The sequence below is a fragment of the Echinops telfairi genome, unplaced genomic scaffold (assembly GCF_000313985.2).
Source record: "Echinops telfairi isolate 266 unplaced genomic scaffold, ASM31398v2 ScPeMD7_70;HRSCAF=299, whole genome shotgun sequence".
In the NCBI taxonomy this organism is placed as follows: Eukaryota; Metazoa; Chordata; class Mammalia; order Afrosoricida; family Tenrecidae; genus Echinops; species Echinops telfairi.
The window spans coordinates 26520279-26531975 of NW_022103968.1; the positions used below are offsets into that span (position 1 = coordinate 26520279).

Below are 11697 nucleotides of genomic sequence, written 5' to 3' on the forward strand. Positions count from 1 at the left end.
ACACACACACACACACACACACACATTCCCTCATTAAATTTTGTTTTAATGGGCCTCTAAATTCTAAGATAAATGTTTGGTCAAGTTGTTTTCAGTTTATATTTTATTATCAATTTGGTGCAAGTTTTCTTAACTCTGTTATTTGCCCAAATAGAATGATGAACCTTCATTTTATCAAGGTCGCGTGGAATTAGATTTTCTTATCTGCAACCACTGACCGTGAGTCTCTCAATTTATTTATTTATTTTGCCAATTAATAACTTGGAAAAAAAAGAAAAATCAGTGAAAAAACTTCAACCAGAGTTAGGAAAATATCTTTTGCCGCTCTTCTTGTAAAGGATATTTCCCATTTAAGGTCCAGTAACAGATAACATCGAGTTATTTTGATCCTTTTCCTCCCCAATTAATGTCCCCAACTACACTTAATCTCTTGTTCCCAAGCTGCTTTCCAAGACACCTGGAAGCAAGCTGCATGGTTGACTACAGAAAATTCTTGCTCCCACACTACATCTGGCCCTGCCTTTCCACCAAATCAAATGCCAATTTATTGTCCTCTGATGTACAGTCTATCAGGCTACTTCCTGGATGCCCCTATTTCACACAAGGCCAGAAAGCCAAAGCAATAATGTCAGCTCCACAAGTGGGTAAATAATTGCTCAATAAGCGTGGAACAAGGAGAGGTCAGTTGCTCTCTGTGCACATGTGGCAGCCCTTCACAACTCAACCTACAATGGTAACAGAAGGCTGGTGTTCCCAAAGAGGCATGCAATGAAAAGCCAGCCAACAGGGAGCCAGGAGTGCTTGTCTATCTAAGACCTTAAGATCTCCAATGAATAAAAGAAAGGAACAAAGGCCTCAAAACTGCTGAGGGGTATTTATCTCTGGTTTTCCAGCAGCAAAACTGAAAGCCTAAAGTAGCCCCTAAGCTCCTGAAATAATGCCCATTTTGCTCTATCTGCAGCTCAGCCTTCTAATGGGTGCCAGGAGAGAAAAGACAAACGCATTCACCTTTTCCAAAACCACGTCCAAAATCACTTCAGCATCTAGGAGCAAAGAGCGGTGGCTAGAGGCAAGCAAGGCTGAAGCAAATGAACTCTTCCTGGTTTCCCTCCCAATCAAAACTACAAGTTGGATTTCAAACAGTTGGCTTCTTCTGAAACCCTACTGGCACTTACCCCGAGTGTCAGTGGATGGAAAAGAAGAAAGGGACTCTGGCTGCCTCCTTGTTAAGCACAAAGCAACAGCTGCTTTCCCTCGTTTTACTCATCTGCCTGCTGTCGTGACAAGTTGAGCACAGACCAAGAGAAGTTTTAGACTTCAAAAGGTGTCCGTGCTAACAAGGATAATGTCAATGAGAGTCATATCAGCAATTCTGACACCACAGTCATATGGTCACACTGCCCCTAACCTCTGCCAAAAAGAAATTAGGTTTCTTTCTTTTTTTTTTTTAATCATTTTATTGGGGGCTCATACACTGCTTATCACAATCCATACACACATCCATTGTGTCAAGCACATTTGCACATTTGTTTAACTCATCAGAAATTAGGTTTCTTTGTCTCTGCTTTTGAGAGTTAGCTATTATGAATGCCCTTTCCTCTTTCTTTTTTCTTTTTTCCTTTCCTCTTTCTAAAAACATTTTTTAGATTCAAGTCGTGGGAAATATGTCCTCCTACCAGCCAGCAGACTACATAAAGTACCCAGGTTCTGAACGAGATCATAGACGTGTTTTTAAGCCAAATTGGAATGGTAGCTAAGTGAGAACAGGTACATCTTATTTAGTCTTACTTTCATGCAAGAAAGGAGTCCTGGTGAACTAATAGGTTATGTGTTGGGCTGCTAACTGCCAGGTTAGCAATTCCAAACCACCAGCACTCTATCCGTGGGAGAAAAATGAGGCTTTCTACTGTCGTAAATACTTTGCCTTCTGGGGCCACTGCTGAAGCAGCAGCAGGCAAATGAAGATCAATCCCTTCAGACCAGAACACAAATAGGAAAAGGAATTTCAAGGCACCTTCCCACATTTGCAAAATTATCTCTTTCCCTCTTTCTAAGGAACTGAGACAGAAATACAGTGTTTGGACCATGTCTATCTACAAGGATGACAACGTTCAGGTTGTATGCGGACACTACAAAGGCCAGCAAACTGGCAAAGCAGTCCAGGTTTACAGAAGGAAATATGTTATCTACTACATTGGTTGGGTGCAGTGAGATAAAGCAAATGGCACAACTGTCCATGTGAGCATTCACTCAGCAAGGTGGCTATTACTACGCTAAAACTGGACAAAGACCACAAAGAGATCCTTGAACAAAAGGCCAAATCTCACCAAGTAGAAAAAGAAAAGGGAAAATATAAGGAAAATTTAATTCAGAAGATGCAAGCGTTAAATAATCTTATATACAACTTCCATTAAAATCAGCAAAATTGAAAGAAAAAAAATGTACAGTCTCAGAAATCCATAGGAGCAATTCCACCCTGTCTTTATTAAGTTGGAATCAACTCAACGGCAGTTGAGTATGGTTTTTGTTTTATGGCAAGAAAAGCTCAGGGTCTCTTCAATGATTTAAAAGTTCCACATGCAGCCAGTGAAGTGACTGTGGTGAAGAATTTGATGTGATGAGGAGCTCTGATGGCGTAGTAGTTGCGTATTGAACTGCTAACCACAAGGTCATTGGTTCAAACCCACCAGCAGCTCCATAAGAGAGCGAGATATCCACTCCTGTGAAAATCTAAAGCCCTGGAAACCAAAAGGGGCTACTCTCTCCTATGGGTTCACTATGAGTTAGAATTGACTTCATGGCATTGAGTTTTTGAGAGAGGTTGGTTCAACTGCGTCCCAGTGAAGGCAAATTTATATAACATTAAAGGGCAAGTTGTCTGAACCAGATGTTCACAGGCCTGGGATGCCCTGTAATTTCCTGGATAAGTATGCCTGAGGTATTAGGCAGAGAGGAAAAGGGAGAGCTGGACCGATGTGGAGATCCACCACGAAGAGATGCTTCTTTTCCAAGAGTCTCTATTTTCTAACCTCAAACACAAGTGGGTGTTAGAACTTTTTAGGTTAAAAAATGCCAAGAGAAAAGAGCTCAGAGATTATTTGGGAAATACCCCAGCAAACAGAAATGTCAGCCAAGTCATCGATATGCAGGCCTCTTTAAAGGCACCTTAATGACATGAATAATACCCAAGGAAACAAAGAATCCTATCTTTATTTTTTTTCTAACTGTGCTAAAATCCCTAGAGAGCCACTCAATTTACCTAGATTCCAAGGTTCCAAAGTCAATCTGGCTCAAATTTGTCACATTGTAACATATTATGCAACAATCTGCAAACTGATATAGTCTTATATTTATTATACAAAAAAGAAAGTGAAAAACTCCAAGCCTGCTGTCATCAAGTTTTAGGGATTCTGAGATTGTAAATCTCTATGAGCTGTCAGCTGTATCTTACTCCATAGGTGCAGCTGGAGGGTTTGAAACACTGACCATCTGGTTAGCAATCTAGCACCTAACCCACAGCACCATCAGTGCTCCATAAGTAAGTCCAAAAGGGTATAGGAAATAGATATGGACATAAATTTACCCTAACTTGTCTTTACCAAGACTTAGCCCATGATATGAAATGATCTGCCAATTATTATCACATATGCATCAGGTACTCTTTTTTGAATCAGTTGCTGACAAATTGATTCTAGCTCATGGTAAACCCATCTGTGTCAGAGTAGGGCTAAGCTCTACAGCCTTGTCAATGACTGATTTCCAAGGCCTTTATTCAAAGCCATCTCTGGATGGCCGTGTCCTGCTAGCCTTTCTGTTAGCGGCCAGGAGCATTAACCATCTACACCACTCCAGGATGCCTCAGGTTCTTGTAACTCAACTCTAACTCACTGCCATCAAGCCGATACTGACTCACAACGACTCTATAGGGCAAGGCTAGCACTGCCCCTGTGAGGCCCTGAGTCATTCACAAGCTAATTCCAAGTGGGGCAAAGCTAATGACTCATAAACCTTCTTCTCAAGCTAATTAATAAAAACAAATTGCCTACTCTTCTAGTCCCAGACTGCAGGCCACTATAGAAAGAATAAAAGTATGTATTCATTTTATATGAGAGATAATGCTCTAGCACTTTCTTCTCTCAAATAATGTTTGCTTATTTTGTTTTATTGATAATGACTACTAAAATGTTTCCCACCCCCCAAACTTCCCATCTTCCAAATGAAACAGATTAAATGTGAGATATGAAGCATCCAAAGAACAGTTTCACTTTTACCTAGAAGTCTATTTTTAAGAGGCCCAGGCCAGGCAGGTGTTAGGTCATAGTTCCTCCCAGTCTGGCTTCCAGACTCTGTTTAAATGTGCTCTGCAAACCTCTGGAGGTTAGATGGACTCAAACCTCCTAGCTCAGGCTCTGAATTGACAAAGCTTGAGACAGACAGTACCCTACAGGTGTGTTTGTCCAGGATAAACTATATTTAAATAAACTCCTGACACATTCACTTTCTCTAAGCACCTGCTTCTCCCTCTTACATTCAAGCAAACCATATTTTGCTGTGCAAGTGATCTCAGTGGGAAAAGATCCTCACTTTGGAATTACTCTAAATCACCCACCAATGTCAGTGGGAATGGCTGAACTCTGGCTAGAGCAGCTCTACAAGAAAAAGTCAAAAAAACAAATGTATAAACCACCATTTTTGTTCATTTCTTTGGTATATCGCATACTATGCAAGGGAAAGAGCAAGATTAAGAAGAGATGGTAACAGATTGCTCTCAAATTATTTATCATCCACCCTATAGTCATAGGGAAGCCATATGCCATATGCCATAGAGGAGAAGTCACGAAGTTTAGCTTTATGGTCAGTTAGGGCCACTGATCTTGTAATTCCAGAGGATAAGTGAGTAGAAAGTTTGTTTGCTTACCTCAATGCCTAAGTATATCAGCAAAATGATATTTATAGCAGATATTCAATAAGCACTGAATAGAAGCAATTCAATAAACCAGGCCTACAGGAATCCAAATATGGAGAAATCCCCAAAAGAAGAGAAGCTAGAATAGTTCTATCGTTAATACAGGGATTTACCTTAGACCTAAAGCCACCTTAGTCTTATGCTGAATACCCCAAATTCTCATAGATCTTTCTAATTAAAAAGGCCTGGGCCCTTATCTCCAAAAGCAACCCCTTACACTCCCTCATATTTTTTGTCCTGGCCTCAGCACACACACACACACATCACTAATAAGTCTTTCTCGCACGCCTGTCCCTGAGGACTTTATAGTCTTTAAGAGATGATCCCATAAAAGATATTAATTGTGATATTTTTAAACTGTTCTCCTCTTCCTGTTTTAAACCCAAAAGCCTCTAGTATTCGAACTCCAAATGCTGACAGTAGAGGGTGCACTGGATTCTTTTAGATGGCTTCTCTCACCAGATGATTGAGTTAGGTTATCAGCCCTGGTGATATAGTAGGTTACAAGTTGGGCTGCTAACCATAAGGTCAGCAGTTTGAAACAATCACTCTGTAAGAGAAAGAAAAACTTTCTACTCCTCTAAAGAGTTAGTCTCAGAAACCCACAGGGGCAGTTCTATCCTGCGCTATAGGATCATTATGCGTCAGAATTGATTCAAGGGCAGTAAGCATGCAAATAAACTGTCACACACACACACACACACACACACACACACACACACGGAGCCTGGACAACGTACTAATAATGAAAAGACTGATCACACAGAATTCAGATGGAAAGGATTATTGTCCTTGCTAGGTGCCACTGACCCATAATGACTCTGGACAACAGAATGGAACACTACCTAGTCCTGTGCCATCCTCACAATTTTTCCTATGCTTGAGCCTACTGTTGCAGCCACTGTGTCAATCCATCTCATCGGGGGCCTTTCTCTTTTTACACTGAGGGGGTAGAACCATGGGGCCTAAAAAGGGGGTTATCCAGTTTTACCATCCTCTAGGCTTAAAATAATACAGCTCAGAGGAAGAAAGAGGAAATCTGACAAGCACCAAGAAGAGATAGGAGTCCCTGTACTGGGACCCTCCTAGGCACAGGAGACAGAGAGCTAGAACACCAGTGATACTGAGAGACAACTAGAACAGTGGCAGGGAAACAGAAGCAGCAAAGGCAGCAGAACCAGGAAATTGGCACAAGATGGCACAGTCCACTTCCCAGCCCACAGAATGAAAGACCTGAACATCTTAAAGTAGGAGGCTTGCTGAAGTAGCAGGGTACCTCTAGCTACTTATTAGTAGAGATTAAGATCTTTGTAATACTGAGATGCTGAGATTCAAGAAGCCTGACTAGGGGGTACAGTGGAGAAAAGGCTGCCCTGACTGAAGAACTGTATCCTGAGTCTTTCCTGATCCTAAATTGTACCCTATTAAATCAGAAACCACACTCACTGCCATCAAGTCAATTCCAACTCATAGTAGCCCTATAATAGGGCAAGGTAAAAAATGCCCCTGTGGGTTTCGGAGACTATAACTCTTTATGGCAGTACCAAGCCTCCTCTTTCTCCCAAGGAAGCTGGTGGTTGCAAACCGCTGACCTTGTGATTAGCAGCCCAACCCGTAACCCACTATGCCATCAGGGCTCTTTGCTCCCTAATAAACCACATAATCAAGAGAATTGTCTGAGAGTTTTGTGTGACCATTGCAACAAATGATCAAGCCCAATAGGGAAGTAGAGAAGGTCATAGGATGGACATTTTTCTAAGAATTGGTAAAAAGGGTTAGAGAGAGGAAGCATGTCTGACCTCTATCTCACAGTGATCAGCCTTGGGCTCTTGATATTGATGGTGATTCTCTCTCTTTCTCATGAAGAGAGAGAAAGTCAAACACTCCTCACATTATTCATACATAGAATGACTCCCATGGAAAAGAATCTCTCTGTAATGATGGAAGTCTAAAAACCAAGGACAAACACAGCCTAACCTGGAGACAGGCGACCACAGCCAAACTCCAAAAATCACAACTAGCTAGAGTTCTTTCCCTTAACTTGTATTAGATGAAGGGTACTAAGGCCTGCAAAGGCTTTCCTAGACCAGAAATGAGAGAGAACCAAGACTACAGGTCATGTTGACAAAAGGCATTCTTCTAAACTGTACTCTTTTCAGACCTAAAACCAAAGCAACATCAAGTATCGTGATACTGGCAGTCCTCAGTTTACAAACAAGTTCCATTCCTAAATCTGTCTTTAAATCAAATTGTACGTAAATTGAAATCGTTAGGTATGGTTTGTATCTAATAAGTCAAATGTTTGTCTTAGTTTATAGTAAATAGCAAGATAGTATACCTTTCTTAGCATAAAAACATTAAAGAAACACTTCCATATACACTAGATATCGATATAAGAATAATAATGTAGCATGTTTGTTATTCTGAAGCATTGTATGTACCACAAATTATTAATATACCACAAATTATTAATATAATAGGCTTTATAGGGGTTGGTTTCTACCTAAGGGTTGTATGTAAGTCGGTTGTTGGTAATGCAGGGACTGCCTGGATTTTGCTTTCCTATCTCATTCTCCTATCCCATGCTAAAGATCTTACCACATCATGTGGCTGTAAGACTAAAGATAATTCCAAGAAGGAAGAGGTCCCATAAGCTTGCTAGAAGGGTCAAAGGAAAGGTATCTTTGGAAGATAAGGGAGAAACAGTGGGCCCTCTGCCCCTAAGGCCAGGGCACCCCAGCCTTGCAGGCAGCACAGAGTTAACTGCCCACCCGCTTTGAGAAGCACAAAGGTACATCACTGCAACATGCCTAACATTTACATTGCTTCTCTCTGCTCATTAAACAGGTTTTGGTTAAATAATGAACAAACTGTATTACAGACTCCGATGAGAATTCCAAAATTATAAATCAACTGGGAAAGCCCAAAGGGGCAGACAGACAGGGAGGGGGGAGAAGAATAATATTGACTAATATAAAGGGCGCAGCTTGACAGTGGATATTCCTGCCACACCTGATCAAACACACTCCGTGGGGGGAGGGGAAAGAGCGCAAGAGAGGGGAGATGGGACAAGACAGCCTGAAATTTGCATCCGGAAAAGATTAAAACGGATTCTTTGGGGATAGAGAAAATACATAATATATATTACTATAAATGCAAAACTGTACTAAAAGCTAACTCAAATGTCAAAGATTACAGCTTGAATAAATTTAAATATAAAAGCCATGTGCTTCCATGAGTTAATGAGAGAGACATAAAAGAACAAACCAGGCTAGGAGGCAGAACAGATCCTCATGTTGCCTTTGCTGGGCACTGGGTTCAAATCACAGCAAAGGCCAAAGATAGAAGCTTCCCTCCACAGCTCCAAGCACCAGGAGTGAACTAGGAAATCCCCTCACTATTCCAGCCTACATGTACTTAAAAACAAAAACCAACCCTACGATTCACGGGCCATAAAATTCACACTGTTAAAATGTACATTGGATTAGTGTTTAGTTTATTCACAAAGTTCGACAACAGTTACCACTACCTAAACATTTTCACCACCTCACAAAGAACTTGTAGCTATTAGTGGTTTCTCTCTACTCTCACACCAATCTCTAGAAATCACAGCTCTGTTTTTACCTACTGGCAAATAACGTCCTAAGAGGATCCCTAGAGGACTTCACGACTAACTGTAAGGGGCAGCAGGGAAGTCTCCCTGACTGATGTGAGCTAAGGCAGTATATCAAAGCAGCAACATTCAAACTTTGCCCTTGGGATGCTTGTATCTTCTAAGTGCAACCCTCTATTTAGATTAGGTGCTTCAATATTATATCACTCTAAATGCTGCTGAGCATGCCATTATCATGCAGTTTGGCCAAATAATGAACACAAGTATGTTGCAGAGACATATAACTATGAAAATACTGAAATGAATTTGGCTAGTCTACTAGAGACAATAGACTTATTTCCTTCACAATGATTGGAAAATACTCCTGGGTAGTGTTTATGTACTTAAAAGATCTTCTGTTTTCAAGAAAAGAAAATCATTTTGTTTTATTGACACTGTTCAAGGAACCATCCATTTCTAATAGTGATATGCTTACCACCCACATCAGCAGATAGCTAAGAAAAATGCAAACAGAAAGCCTTTGTAAAAAGGGGCAAAACCCAAATCAGGTTCACTAGTTAAACTGCACAGAAGTCCTAGAATGCCTGCCATCTCTCTTCCAATCTAAGTGGTACACCGTTCCCATCATACGGCCTGGGCACAGGCCCTTCAGTTGCTCTCTCTAAGCTCAAAACCCTTTCCCAGACTCCTACCAGTATCAGACTTCCAGGAAAGCCATCCTCCTGACACTGCCAATCAGAAAAATCTGTTTGTTTCAGTAAAAGAAACAAGAAATTGGTCATAGATAGCAGAGTCCAGGACCACAGGGGCAGTTGACCCATAAACCTGCTCCTGGGAGCCAGCACTGCGTGGGGGGTCAGAAGCAATCTGGCATGAAATGGTCTATTTCAGGTCGACGTTGTCATTTTCTCTGGCAGGTAAAATGCTAAAAAACAAGAACAATGGGGCAACCTAGGCCAGCACCATTTCAACATCTGCCACAGCTGTTGGCCCTGGGACACACTACCATCTCTTTCCTCACTAGACTAGAGGAAAGCTTGATAATACCACTGACAGAACTAGCTCCTCAGCACATTTTGGTTTTATTTATTCCAAGCAGCAGATAATTTAGATTCCTAACCCAAGGATATATGAAAATTATGCAGCAGGCTCAACTTTGGTAGCTCTAGATGAGACTGCATACTGGCTGGGAGATCTGTATTACAGAAAATGAAGGCCCTGATAGCACTGAATGCCTTTCCATAAGAGAAGGGTTTTGTTGCAAGTAACATAAAGTTGTACTGCCAATTCCCAATCTCATGGCATACATGAGGTAGAGGAAGAAGGCTGATAAAATAAAGACAAAAAAGAACTTACTTATAATCCAACCAATGACAAAGCGTATGTGTATAAAGATGCATGCCAACTAAAATGTACTGGGAATCAGGAATTCAGGGAAAAGAATCAGTAACACACACAAAAAAAACAAAGGTTGGCAAATGATACCTATGGCCAGATCTGGCATGCAACCTGTTTCTATAAAGAAAATATTACTGGAACACATTCGTGCCCATTCATTCCCATATTATCTATGACTGTCTTTGAGCTACAATGACAAGAGTTGAGTAGTTGCACAGAGACCATAAGGCCCTCAAAATCTACACTGTTTCTTATCTAACTCTTTTCAGAAAGTTAGTAGACACTTGCAATAAACCAAGCATTCACATTTTTTGCCAGGATATGTAATCCTACCTAGATGTGGGGACTTACCTGTTATATTGTTTAAAACTTCCTTTAGATGACTAAAACTATGCAGCAGAGGATCCCGTTCTTCATCCTGCAGAACACACAGGTTTAAAAAAAGACATTATTGGACTGAAAGAGAAAAATAAATTAAATAAATACCAAGGTTCTTTCCCTGAATCAAACCAATAAATCCTGTAAGTTTTCCTTCTGAGAAAAAGGAAGTTAGTTATGGTTTTTATGTTTCTTAGGCTCTTATTTGACAGAGATACTCTGACCTTACCTAAAATAGCAAATCCTAAAGTACTAATCTATATGATGACCACAGCACTCAAACTACCACAGATTGTCAGTTCTTTTATATGTGTATTATTCTAGTTCTTCTCTTCCTTCATATTCATTATATAAGCACACATAGCATTTCAAAGACATTCTGAACTCCACTCTCACTTTTAGAACAATCCATTTTTATAAATAAACATGAGAATTTCCCAAAACAAACATATATGCACTCTTACCAAATTGGAAATTTCAAAAATTATTTTTATGATTATTCCTAAAAGTATTGTGTATAATTGTATACAATAAATCTTTGATCACATAATAAACAAAGCTGGCAACAAAGCAAGCCAACTTTAAAACAGGTAAGTTTCTCCTTCTCTGATTGGCAAGATATTGCCTGTTTGGTATATGGAAGTTTGTTGAACCTCAAGAAGGTAAACCTTTAACAAGTCATACTCACTGCACCAATAGCTACACTAATTTAAATAAATTTAATAACTACTTACAATCCTAGGGAATGAGAGGGTAAGAAACCTTTCTGATATTTTTAGGCATTAAAGAGGTCCCAAATACTCACTTGGGTTGTTGACAAAAATAGCTAGAAGGATGAAGTCATCTTTTGATGACTTCAGAGAGGAGAATGAAAAAACGTAGCTTATAAATTTGATGCTAGCTGGAATAAAACAGAAAAGGTTTTGACACAAAGAAGAACTATGAATTCTTACTATTCCTCTTATTACTGGAGCTTGGTTACTGTTTGAACAATGTGTCTGATCCCCTAAAACATTCAACAACCAAACTATCAGTCCATTCTTCACTTACCAGTGGGGTATGAGTGCTCCATCGGGCATTTCGCTTGATGGCCCCAACCACAATGTTAATCTCCCCTTGAATGATGTAAATATTCTTATCCACCATCCTGGCAAACCTACCAAAACAGTTCAGAGAAAATATTTACTCAGAGCATTGTTAATGATGTTAGCTGCCATCGAGTTGGCCCAACTCATAGCAACCAACAGACGAAATGGCTGATCCTATACCATTTTAGTTATTAGTTGCAAACTGACTGATTGTGATCCACAGGATTTTCATTGGCTGATTTTCTTTTTTTTTT

The 11697-nt window shown here is 40.1% G+C and overlaps 1 protein-coding gene across 8 annotated transcripts in view; it reads right to left on the bottom strand.

Moving 5' to 3' along the window:
* The window catches only part of GBF1 (golgi brefeldin A resistant guanine nucleotide exchange factor 1), a 133511-nt gene that overhangs the window by 100920 nt on the left and 20894 nt on the right, over positions 1 to 11697 (bottom strand). For all 8 annotated transcript variants that reach the window (XM_045291664.1, XM_013004264.2, XM_030885931.2 and 5 more), the window contains exons 2-3: positions 11406 to 11511; positions 10329 to 10395 (exon numbers count right to left, since the gene is read on the bottom strand). In XM_045291664.1, coding sequence (XP_045147599.1) covers positions 10329 to 10395; positions 11406 to 11501 — 163 coding nt within the window. In that variant the 5' untranslated portion in view covers positions 11502 to 11511. The remainder of the gene's footprint in view (positions 1 to 10328; positions 10396 to 11405; positions 11512 to 11697) is intronic.